The following is a 13,217-nucleotide window of genomic DNA, read 5'->3' as shown; positions in this document are numbered from 1 at the left end:
ACATTAAAATTATAAATCAAACAAATTAGATTAATACTCTCTTTAAAAATACCCCTTCCAGTATTAAACTTGAACACATTCTGCCAATGTACAAAAGGCAGACATATACTTTTTTAGCTTGGAATATAAAAGCTTTTACTTAAACAGCATTTTCAGGACTGCAGAATGGCACACTATAGTGACACAACTGATCCTCCTACATAACCAAGCTTTGTTAACACACTTGTAAAATTTAAGACATCTAAACATAATGCACAAATGCCAACCATGCTGAAAGTCAGATTCCATCAGGTAATAAAGAACGATATTCAAGCTTGCATATAAAAATATGTATCTCTAGGCCTTTTATATCAACTTATGTAAAAGGAAGTTTCGAAGACCTAGGTCTTCTAAAGTGACTGATCTTTTTGGGTGTTAAGTTCAGATAGTGAATGGCAATATATGTCATTTACCTATCAAGCATTTTGGTACTGGCCCTTTCCAGCTTTTCCAATATTTGAGGAAGTTGAGTATCATCATCACAAGCAGATCCCCAGCCTAGCACACGTGCAAGGTCGTTGCCAGTACCTAAAGGCAAGACACCCAACTGACACTACATATAGGAAGGAAAAAGAAAAACAAAGCATAACCAAAAGAGCTTTATTGAAAACAGTCACAAAAGAGAAACACTGAAGAAACACTTTCTAATTTTATTAAGGCATAAAGATGCATGAAATAATATTACCTGATAAAAAGATTAATATGTCATTCATACTATATCCACATTTTTGCATATTCTCCCTTTTATTCTCTGCCAACTGGAGTTTCCTCAGTGAATATCTAATTTGTGTGCTCCCTTTACACATAAAGTATTTATTAAAATATTTTTTCTGCATCATTCTTTTAACAGATTTGTTCAAAAGGCCCTATTTGAAGTCTTTTTCATTATCTCTTCAATCCTCACTGTAATTATGGGGTTGCATGAATGCATGAATGCATTATTATATAACTTTCATTTTAAAACTTTTCTAAGTATCTAAAGTTTTTGTTTTCCTTCTTTATAGGGCTGGCAACAATCAGAACAAAGCTGCTATTTCTTAATACTGAATGAGTGGATGATTAACTAATTTTAATTACAGATGTTATTAACGATGCATTTAACCTCTGGCCAAAGTTTAACATTTTAGTTTTATTGCTATGATGCTGTTGTTATTTTGATACAATAAATAATTGCACTTAATTGGCAGTATCTTTTAAGAAAATAGCTATTTAAGGCTAATGAAATAGCAGCCTAGGAATCCTTTTAAATATGTCAGGACAGAATTCTATTTGCCAGGCTATTTATGCACTATTAATTAATAACAAGGGGCTTCCCAATTTTATCATGAAAGTGTGAAAACCCCATGTTTGCCATATAAACTTTCAACACTTCATTGTTTTTCTTAACATTTTGGCATAAATGTTTGTCCTTTGGGGGGATTTATCCTTTTTCACATAGAGATAAACACTCTTGGATTAGAAAGTCACCTGTTTATGGAGACTGAGGCTATCAATTTCAGAGAGAACCCATCCAACGCTTCCATCCCCACCACACACCAGAATTCGGAAAGTGTCAAATTTCTGAAATAAACGTAAACTGAACAGGGAAAAAAATACCATTAAAGATATTATTCAAATTTTAGAATGCTATTAATTAAAATCCATTTTTTGCATTTTCTGCATTTTCAGGAATAATGAAAACATTTATTGAATTTTTAATTAATCTGAATAGGTGCTGAATTACAGGGTCATATAATGAACACAAAGTACTGTTCTTTATTAAGTGGCTATGTCTAAAAAAAACCAATTTTGTGCATTTCAACAAACAAATGATGTTATGGAGCCTTGTAAAGGACAAGTTATTATTTTTATGTAGATGTGAATGGAACACATTGGACAACTGCTCAATGAATGAGCACTTCCTTTGCATGCAGAAGATGTTAAATTAAAGGCCTTCAGTGGCAAATGTTATGGTACTAGGCTAGATAAATAATTTGAAATTATCTAAAATATCTTCATACATATGAAATCATTCTTATTCAAAAAATAATTAAATGTCAATTAAAACAATTAAATATAAGAAAATGACAACAGTTCTGAGAAGACTGTGTTAATGTTTAACATTGTCCATACCTATTGATAAAATATACTCACAGAAATAACCTAAATAATAATGGCAGTGCAATATTTCTTATGGACAAATGTTTATATAAAAGTAAGCTCAATATAAATGTGCGCAAAACAAAAAGTCTTGTTTTGAATCTAAAACAAACAAGTTGCATTTCAAAAGTTCAGTCAAACCATTTTAGGAAGATTGTGATTTGATAGAAGTACCAGGTTTCAGCCAATAAAAAACCTGGAAGGTTGCTGTAACAGAATAGGGCAATGCTGTTGCTGTTGCACCCTCTCTTCTCTTCCACTGTCTCTTCCCAATCCTCATTATTCACTCTTAGCCAGCACCCATTTATTTGCTTGTTCTTACCTACAAATTCAACCCCTCAATTTCCCAGCAATTGCTGTTTCCTATCTCTTCTGAAAGACGTGCCATCATCCAATAGTCCTAATATTTTTTCTGTTCCTCCACTGCTGAAAAACTGTGGTCTGTAACACAACTCCATCTCCAGATCAAACATATGCACTTTAGCTGTATGCCCACACCAAAACCAATGTTTCAAATTGGTTATTCTGAGCACAAGATAAGAATGGTTAATTTTCAAAACTAGAATACAATTTGCCTACCCAAGATGAGGTCCTCCATTCATAAGATCAAAGACTTGCGCAGGATTTAACAGTTGTTTGAATCTTCGTAGGAACTTTACACCCTGGTTGTCTCCACTTTTTGAGTTGACAAAGACCAACAAAGGGCTTGTACAAGAAGGGGGACAAGTGGCTTTCCAAAAACCTGGAGGAAAAAAACAATGGTTGAGGAAGATTAATCATTAAACTATTTACAGAAGATTTATTCTAACTCTTGTTTTACCATTATGGCCTAACCTAAAAGATAAGACAAACTGATTTTTAAAAATTATTTTACAAATAATTAGTTTGAAACTGAAGTATATAAAATACAGATCTGATCTGCAATAAAATGCTGTAGTACAAATCTTTTTTAAGGGTCCAGATAGCCAGAATATTCTATTTCTTCCTTCCCATCACCGGGTATTCCAGTTCTTTTATCTAACTGTAACTCAGTGTGCCATAAGCAATAAATATGTTCAGTCATCAGAGAATACTTCTTAATTCCTGCTCTTGTGACAATACTGACACATAATAGCAACTGCAATGACTTACCATCAGAATCAATGCTGTTGAGAGCTGTGGGAGGGATGACAGACACTTTACAAAGGCCAAGGGGGCATTTTGTTGGTAATAGGTCTCTGCATGAGGTATGTACCTGTAACAATAAAATCACACACATTAAATTTTGTAGTGCTTGGTTTCTGACTTTTCATTTGCTTTTCTAATATTTTCCCACACAATAATACAGATATAAAATATCAGGAAATTTATTATGTTTAAGATTTGCATTGAAGATACAGTGATACATTGTCCTGTATTAGTGTACTTCATAATTAAGGTATGCCTTGCCAAAACACAAGACAGCCTATTAAGGCAAGGCCTTAGTTAAGTTTCAAATTCCAAATTTGAAAGGATTCAAGAATATTTATTAATTTTTCAAATGGGATTTTTTTAAACAAGGCACTTGTAAACAAGCCAACCATTTATTAAATCTCCTTTATTCAACGTAAGAAAATTATTGGTTCTAACATTTATTGCAGCTTGACGCTCCTGGTCATAATTGTTCCACATTTTATTATGAATGGCATTTTCTCATAACTACTTAGAACAGTGGTTCCCAAACTTGGCAACTTTAAGACTTGTGGACTTCAACTCCCAGAGATCTCCAGCCAGAAGAGCTAGCTGGAGAATTCTGGGAGTTGAAGTCCACAAGTCTTAAAGTTGCCAAGTTTGGGAACCACTGACTTAGAAGAAGGGTATTTGGCAAAAAAGAAAAAAACGAAATGCTTCCTCAACTTATGAAAATACACCTGTAACATATACCAAAGGAGAGCTAAATCGCTCAACAATGCACCATAATTACATACCATGGCTTTGCACCAAAGACAACGCCAGTCTTGCAAGCGTAGGACACTGCCACATGTTTTATCACACACTGTACATTTGGCACTCACAGGTAGATTTCCTTCCAGCCACTGATGTGGCATTGAAATCTGTTCAACCAAAATTAATTTTTCAACAAGACAGTTTTAAGAGCCATTACAATATAAACAGATATTGCTTCTTATGTTGAATACACAAATCCCTTATTTTATAACACTTTCAATAATAGCATATATTCATGTAGTTTGGAATACAGATCTGCCTTCTTAAATGCCTAAAATAGCTCTGGTGGATTAAATCAGGATTGTAGGATAGAATGCATATTTCCGGGCAAATTTTTAGAAATCTGACAGTCAGCTTACCAGTTCATCTTGTGGGTTCCCATGAAAACTAAATACCGTATTTTTGGGAGTATAGGACACACATAAGACGCACCAAGGTTTTGAAGAGGCAAATTTAAAAAAAGTAGGTAGGTAGGTAGATAGAAGGATAAGAGAGGGAGAGAAAGAGAGACAAATACAGTAGGTAGGGAGGGAGGGAGGGAGAGAGAGTAATTAGGTAGGTAGGTAGATAGATAAACGGATAGAGAGAGCAAAATAGAGAGAGATAGAGAGGGAGTGAGTGTAGGTAGGTAGGTAGAGGGAGAGAGAGAGAAATAAAGAGATAGAGAGAGAGAAATACAGTAGATAGGTAGGGAGGGAGGGAGAGTAGGTAGGTTGGTAGGTAGAGGGATAGAGAGAGAAATACAGTAGATAGGTAAGGAGAGAGTAGTTAGGTAGGTAGGTAGGTAGAGAAAGGGATAGAGAGAGAGAAATAGAGAGAAATACAGTAGGTAAGTAGGGAGAGGGAGTGTAGGTGGGTAGGTAGAGAGATAGAGAAAGAGAAATAGAGAGAAATACAGTAGACAGGGAGAGAGAGAGAGAGTAGTTAGTTAGGTAGGTAGGTAGGTAGGTAGATAAAAGGATATATAGAGAGAAAATAGAGTGAGAGAGAGAGAAATACAATAGATAGGTAGGGAGTGTGTGTTTGTGTGTAGGTAGGTAGGTAGATAGGTAGGTAGAGGGATAGAGAGAGAAAAATAGAGGTAGACAGAAATACAGTAGATAGCTAGGTGTTTCTGCTGGTACAGCACTTGATCAATATAATTCTCATCAATCAGTCAAACAGCTTTCCAAAAGGGGGGAAACGTTTTTGCACTCTGCAAACCTCCCCAAAATGGCCCATTTTTCACGAAAACGGGCCTGTTCCCCCTCGCGCAAAAAGACATGAATAGCCTTGGGAGGGCTTGCAGAGTGCTCGGGGGGGGGGGGGAAGCAAAAACAAGCAAAAATTGGCCCATTTTTTGTCAAAAATATTGCATGCATAGCCTTTTGGAGGTTTATAGAGTGCTGCTGGGGGCTGTGGGGAAATGGCCTGTTTTTTGCTCATTTCTACCTCCCCAGCCCTCAGGAGCTCTCTAAAAGCCTCCATAATGGTATGCACGGCCATTTTGGTGAAGCGGCGGGGCTTCGGGATGCAAAAAATGCTGTATTCAGTATATAAGACACACCCACCAATTTTCAGCCTTTTGGGGGGGGGGGGGAAGGTGAATCTTATACCGAAAAATACGACAGTCAACTATACTTTCTTCTTTTCCTAAAATTTCTCTTATGTTCTTATTTAGAGAAGAAGAGAAATGAGGAACTCTTTCCCTGCTTCTTAACATATTCAAATATTAGTGCAACTTACAGAAATCAATCTCTCTCTCTCTCAAACTCTTTAAATCAGGTTAAACAAACAAGACAGGATGAATTTCTGCAAGAGTTTAAAGAAGGTAGGAAGCAGCAGCAGAGATTTTACTTGAAGCTCTTTTTTTACAGCAGTATCAGTTAGAGAAGCACTTCTATACCACACTTTATACATCTATCATGGGGCTCAAAGAACATAAAATATCTTTTTTCAGTCTCACTATTGCTAGGTATGATTTATTGTTTAGTCAAAGATGAATGAAAAAAGTTATCACCTCTTCTTCAAGGCTTATTGAATTCCAAAGAACTTGGAAAGAGCCAGGCAAGATATTCTTCAAATGTCTGTTTGGCATTTCTTTGATTATTGGATTGATATATTTCCATCATTTCAAGATCACCAACAATTTCTAACCTCAGGAGTAGCTGCCATTTTTAAGTAAACAGCATACAATAGTTTCTGAACTGGATGAAGTGGGAGCATCATAGAAATGTTAGAAAAAAATAAATACTCATGCACTCCAGAAAGTTAAAAATATTCCTCACTGAAACCTTCAGACTGTCTTAGCAGGGAAGTTCCCTATTCATTGTGCTTTCAATACCCTTGGTAAAAAAAACACCCTTTGAAAAATGTTATTTTACATACCCCATCTTCCTCTTCAATGATATCCTTCCCAATGGATGCCAGCGTTGTCCATTTGCAGTTATTAGTTGCCCGGACAGCACATCTCTTATGAGCCTTAAATTTGCACACTAACAACAACAAAAAAAGCGTGTGTGTATTGGGAAAAGCACATAATGAATTAAGCTGTGAGAAATTGTATTTCTTGTCTTTTGCATTCTTCATTTTTGGTGTCGGATTTTGTTTATTTATTTTTGGTTTTGGGCCAGTTTCTTACTTATTGGCAGAATCAAGAATCCATAAACTGGAAGCACCTATAGAATCAAATCCTAACATGTTTTACTCATTACTATTTATAACTACAGCCATTTAATTTTTTATGAGTTTTATGAGCCTCTTTGCCAAATATCAGAGTATAAAATAAAACACTTCACTTCTATTAAAATTATTTTTACTATTATTATCTAATTAATGGATAATAGATTTTATAAGTTAATGTAAGCCCATAATTTCATGTGCCAACGAAGTTATTATAAATAAATATTTACCTTCACAGGACAGCCCATGAGATGTGACCCCAGATAATGCCTCTCGACACACATTGCAGTATGTTGGACGTGCATGCGAGCAAGCATACCAGTTATGCATTCCTGAAAAATGGTCCATACTGTACTGGGTAGACTGCAAATTAAATTTTAAAAAAAAACTGAAGATGATTTAAAAATAAATATAACTTAAAATAAAATACTCATTTCAGTTTTATGAATCACGTTTTGTTTCAATACAAAGTTTATTAAATACAGAAAAACTGAGGAGTAGAGGTTTAGAGGTTTATTAACATTTATAGGCCGCCCTTTTCCCTGAGGGGACTCAGGGCGGCTTACATAAAATCAAGGGGGGGGGGAAATACAAACAATCACGTAGACAAACATAAAGTAAAATAATGAGCAACATTCATTCATCATTCAGGAGGGGCAATTATCTTTGTCCCCAGGCCTGACGGGCTAGCCAGGTCTTAAGGGCTATGCGGAAGGCCTGGACGGTGGTGAGAGTACGAATCTCCACGGGGAGATCATTCCAAAGGGTCGGAGCTACAACTGAAAAGGCTCTCCTCCTTGTAGTTGCCAGCCGGCACTGGCTGGCAGATGGAACTCGGAGGAGGCCCAGTCTGTGAGATCTAATTGGTCGCAGGGAGGTAATTGGCAGAAGGCAGTCTCTCAAGTACGCAGATCCACTACCATGGAGGGCTTTATGGGTGACTAGTAGCACCTTGAAGCGCACCCGGAGATCGACAGGTAGCCAGCGCAGCTCGCGGAGGATAGGTGTTATGTGGGTGAACCAAGGTGCACCCACGATCACTCGCGCGGCCGCGTTCTGGACTAGCTGAAGTCGCCGGATGCTCTTCAAGGGCAGCCCCATGTAGAGCACATTGCAGTATTCCAGCCTAGAGGTCACAAGGGCCCGAGTGACTGTTGTGAGAGCCTCCCGATTCAGGTAGGGTCGCAACTGGCGCACCAGGCGAACCTGGGCAAATGCCCCCCTGGTCACAGCCGTCAGATGGTGGTCAAAGGACAGCTGTGGATCCAGGAGGACTCCCAAGTTGCGAACCCTCTCTGAGGGGTATAGAATTTGACCCCCCAGCCTGAGCGATGGAGTACTGGTCGAATTGTTGGGAGGGAAGCACAACAGCCACTCGGTCTTTTCCGGGTTGAGTACAAGCTTGTTAGCCCTCATCCAGTCCATAATGGCCTCAAGGCCTCGGTTCATCACGTCCGCCGCTTCATTGAGTTGGCACGGGGCGGACAGATACAACTGGGTATCGTCCGCATATTGATGGTATCTTATCCCGTGCCTGCGAATGATCTCTCCCAGTGGTTTCATGTAGATGTTGAATAGTAGGGGGGATAAGACCGAACCCTGAGGCACCCCATATGTTAGGGGCCTAGGGGTCGATCTCTGCCCCCCCACTAACACCGACTGCGACCTGTCTGAGAGGTAGGAGGAGAACCACCGCAGCACGGTGCCTCCCACTCCCACCTCCCGCAGTCATCGCAGAAGGATACCATGGTCGATGGTATCGAAAGCCACTGAGAGGTCAAGGAGAACCAGGATGGAGGGATGTCCTCCATCTCTGGCTCTCCAAAGATCATCGGTCAATGCGACCAAAGCGGTTTCTGTGCTGTAACCGGGTCTGAAGCCTGACTGGAAGGGGTCAAGATAAGTAAGAATGTCATTTCATAATTCAAGTGAGGAAAAAAGGTAAATAAACTGAACAGTACAGTGGGGAGAATGTAAGAAATGGATCTATATTTTTAACAAACATTACCTCAAAATGTTCACGATTCTGTACAGTTTTTAGTGCAGCAATCCAGTCTTCCATTTCTTTTCTGTTGTCAGCACATAAAATGAGTTTTCGACATGGGGTAATAACCTGTAAGGTAAGAACATTGTGTCCAAATCCCAGAAATACTAGATGAGAAGGGAAACAACAAACACCTACCTTATTAGAGTTTCAATTTCCAAAACAGCAGACTACTTTATCAGAGATTCTGATTCTGGAGAGATAAAAGTATGCTATGATACTCTAGGATAACACTTTTTGTATAGTTTATGGGAAACTGTCCAGAGTGACTCTAAGTAAATGTGTCAGTGCAACATTTAATCATAGTATTAGTATATGATTAGAGATACAAGTGAGCAGAGATATCCTATTGCGCACATTCATTAACAGTCTGCCCCCCCCCAATTCTACATAATATTTCATTCAAACTTAACATGGCCCCTGAGACATGAAGACACATTTACATACTATAATTAGAGTTTAAAACAATGTCTGAGGAAACAAAGTAAGCTATTTTGAAGGTTTACACAAAAAGAGTTAAAACTCAAGAGATTCTCTTGAGGATAGAAACAATAACAACTATAAAACCCCCAAGACTATCCCTTTCCCAACTTTGAACTGCTCCAAACATTCTCCATTCATTGTAACATAGCAGCATGATACTCTCCCAACCACTTTTATCACCATAGGTATGCAATTTGCCTTGGTTCAATTGATAAAACTTCCCTTTTCAAACAGTAAAAATTTGCATTCCTATATTAGAGAAATGAATCCATGTCTTCAGCTTTTGAAATATGTGTCATGCAATTTTCAATATATACACAGATAAATAATGCTATGTGTTTCACAGATACACATACAAAGAGGGGTCAATCAAAGTAATGAGCTACAGTGCAATATAATTACACACACCAAAAACCGGTGGTGCACAGTGGTTAGAATGCAGTATTGCAGGCTAAATCTGCCAACTGCTAGCAATTCGATCCTGACCGATTCAAGGTTGACTGAGCCTTCATCTTCTGAGATAAGTCAAATGAGGACCAAGATTGTTGGGGGCAATTTGCTGATTCTGTAAATCACTTAGAGAAGTCTGCAAAGCAATGTGAAGTGGTATATAAATTTAAGTGCTATTGTTATTGCTATATTTCTCATTTGTGTGACTATATTATCTAATATGGCCTAACAGATTCTGGCTAGTTCCCAAACAAGAACCTATGTTAACTAACATACACACTTTACAGAAACATAATAATAATAATAATAATAATATCCATTCTCTGACTTCTGTTTTACTTACCAATCATCCTAAATATAACAGAACAATTACTCTTCTGTGTTCTTGTTTTGAAAACTGGGAATCACAAATCTTGTTTATATAGAGCCAAGGTGGCGCAGTGGTTAAATGCAGCACTGCAGGCTACTTCAGCTGACTGTAGTTCTGCAGTTTGGCTGTTCAAATCTCACAGGCTCAGGGTTGACTCAGCCTTCCATCCTTCCGAGGTGGGTAAAATGAGGACCCGGATTGTTGTTGGGGGCAATATGCTGACTCTGTAAACTGCTTAGAGAGGGCTGAAAGCCCTATGAAGCGGTATATAAGTCTAACTGCTATTGTTATAGGGAAACTGGCAATGAATCTGATCTACAATAAATCCTGAACCATCTTTTGCCTATTTGTGAAGCAAAGAGCACAAGAACAATGCATTCTTTCCACATTGTTTAAACTATATTACTTTAGTAGAAGCCAAACAATCTAATGTACTGAGCCATACATTAAATAAGCTATATGCTCAACCCTACAAAGACCAAAGGATTTCTTTATCCAAAGCTCCTGAGCTGCCAAATAATAGATAATAAGTATGGAAGTAGCGACAGAAGGTAGCATTCTGTGAGGCATATATAATTTGCCACAGAAAGACAAAGATACAATGAAATTAGCACATTAAGAATTTGTAATATCAACCTGACAGAGGACTCCTGACAGAAAACAGTGACTGTTGCTTGAATGTGTTACATTTTCTTTGTATTTTATAATCTCTAATTTCTGAATTTTGTAATTTATAGTAAGATAAATCTATGACAATATTTAGCAATTTTTAAAGATAGGATTTATCCCAGAATCAACACAATCTGGGACTGAATAGTTTGAGTTACCATGACCAACTTAATTGGGAAGTAAAATTATGGCTACAAAAGGCAGATTATGCCTTTTCTCAATCTGAATTGCAATTCTATTTCCTAGTATGTGTTAATGAGAATGCATTAAAATTAAAGGAAAAGGTCAATTAATGAAAAGAAATGAGATGGAAAATCATGTAGAATACATAAAATTGTGATAGAACATAGTAGTCTGGATTCCCAGGAGAGAGGGGATACAGTTCAGAGCACTAAGAGGCAGCTCAGTTCAGATAGTTTGTATAATACAAAGAGGGTGAAGATAGACCCTTTCTAATAGTTTTCAAAATATATGCTTAATGTAGATACTTGAATGCTTCACTTTGGCAAGATTCTGTGTACAGGTATGGAATAATAAAATAATCTGCTTAGAAGTATCATCATGAGTTTCCCATTTTTGGATCCAACAAAAAATAGATTATTCCCAGTATAAGATTATTAAACACACACTGTAGAGCACTAAGTGGCAGAACCAAGGGCTTTCTAAAAGATATGGCCCTGAAGCAAGGTATCATAATCTCAGGCCTACTAAATCCCAACACAGGCCACAGCCAAAACATATACTAAACAGGTAAATCAAGACAGTAAGTCATCCAGCAGGCTAATGACCAAATCAAACACAAGCATGCCATCAAAAAAGAAATGTATAGGACACATTTTTCTGGAAGATTACTTTATAAACAGGAAAAGTTACAGATGAGATTAATCTCAAATGCAATCTGGGAATCCATGACAGGATATAAAAATAACCATGTACCCTTTATCGCTATTAGTCCCCCTTTACAGACATCATACAGATACAGGAAACATACAGACAAAAATATCCTGCAAAATAAATACACAAAAGGGTTGATCTAATTAAGCAATCCTAAAATTAGAATGCATACATAAAAACAGTCTATATATACAGACAGCTGAATTCCAGCATGTTCTATAATAAGAGCCTACTATTTTTTTGGCTAGAAATGATGAAGATTGTAGTCCAAGTCATCTGAGTGGCACCAAATTACAAAAGACAGACCAAGTGAAAATATTTTAAAAAATTACTGTACAGGAATATAGACTAAATATTTTCTAAAAGTATTTTATTATGATAAAAAGGGAAAAAATTGGAAAATTCTCCTAAAAATAAAGAAAAATACTACCTACTTTACAATTGTGTTGAAGAGTTTAGATGGGTTTAGTCAATTTTTAAAATTCTGAATGAATTTGAAATTGCTTCAATGATTTTAAATTTTTCTACTGACAGGTTTTATATAAATTATTTTTAAATGTGATTATTAACAATCTGATTTGAATATGAAAAAGTAACTAGATCAATCTTTATGTGCTTATAATGTAAAACAATTGTCATCTATGATTAAAACATAAGATTCATGACCGAAATGTATCAGATTCAAATTCTTTCAATTCTTATTTGTCTTTCACTATCATACACACAACGTATTTACTAATTCATGTTGAAAAACCAGTATGAAGCACAGAGAATAAAATATAAGAATACAAAACATATATAACAATCATCATATTGCTTCCATGCTCAATTAGCTTATTGAAGATAAAATGCATATTAAGCCAAAACTTAAATGCTGTTTTAGATTGAAAGTCACCACCATCTGACACAAATTTTATGTATACTGTCATTCTACCTCAGAGCAATCTAAATATATTCAATAATCAAAATTTTCTTATCATTGCTAATCTCATTCAAATAAACATAAGCCTTTAAAGAAAAAAACTGAAGAAAAATGAATAAGAGTAAAATGAGTATGTGAAATAACTTTCCCTATTTCAAAATACTAAATTAAACTCTATGTTCCCCATTTTATTTTTATTGTTAAAACAATCTCTTTTTAAAAATTCATTTCCAAAGAGAAAGAAATTTAAGATTTATTGTTTCATTTTGATTCTTTCACTGTATCAGTATAATTTTCCCAATATTTGTCAAGTGCTCTGAACATTTTCCAAAAAGAAATAAGGGCTTTGTAAAACATGTAATAAAATGTCCTTTTATCGAGACAAATGACACAATGACCAAGAGAGAGAAAAGCAAATAAATGTTACATTCGCTGGGTCTAGATTGGCTTAAAATATGTAGAAACATACCTCACACAAGGTAGTCAAAATGAATCTGCTAAATATAGCTATCCTGATGCAGCCGGCTTCTGAAAACAACCAATACTGTGTGTGACAGAGACTGATAAGTATAGCTGTTTCC

At 36.5% G+C, this 13,217-nt stretch overlaps 1 protein-coding gene across 3 annotated transcripts in view; it reads right to left on the bottom strand.

Moving 5' to 3' along the window:
• DGKD (diacylglycerol kinase delta) overlaps positions 1 to 13,217 on the bottom strand; it is an 88,887-nt gene that overhangs the window by 27,376 nt on the left and 48,294 nt on the right. For 2 of the 3 annotated variants that reach the window (XM_087725660.1, XM_087725662.1), the window contains exons 4-11: positions 8,813 to 8,917; positions 7,035 to 7,167; positions 6,511 to 6,617; positions 4,125 to 4,250; positions 3,310 to 3,412; positions 2,758 to 2,920; positions 1,507 to 1,615; positions 453 to 592 (exon numbers count right to left, since the gene is read on the bottom strand). In XM_087725660.1, the coding sequence (XP_087581786.1) occupies positions 453 to 592; positions 1,507 to 1,615; positions 2,758 to 2,920; positions 3,310 to 3,412; positions 4,125 to 4,250; positions 6,511 to 6,617; positions 7,035 to 7,167; positions 8,813 to 8,917 (986 nt within the window). Of the gene's footprint in view, positions 1 to 452; positions 593 to 1,506; positions 1,616 to 2,757; positions 2,921 to 3,309; positions 3,413 to 4,124; positions 4,251 to 6,510; positions 6,618 to 7,034; positions 7,168 to 8,812; positions 8,918 to 13,105; positions 13,162 to 13,217 lie in introns of those variants that run through there. The other variant, XM_087725661.1, reaches the window with a different exon arrangement.

This window comes from Thamnophis sirtalis, unplaced genomic scaffold (assembly GCF_051295495.1).
Source record: "Thamnophis sirtalis isolate CommonGarterSnake01/CBP01778 unplaced genomic scaffold, rThaSir2_p1.2 scaffold_11, whole genome shotgun sequence".
NCBI lineage: Eukaryota > Metazoa > Chordata > Lepidosauria > Squamata > Natricidae > Thamnophis > Thamnophis sirtalis.
Note: the sequence above shows the minus strand (reverse complement) of the source record. Positions and strands in the feature narration are given on the sequence as shown.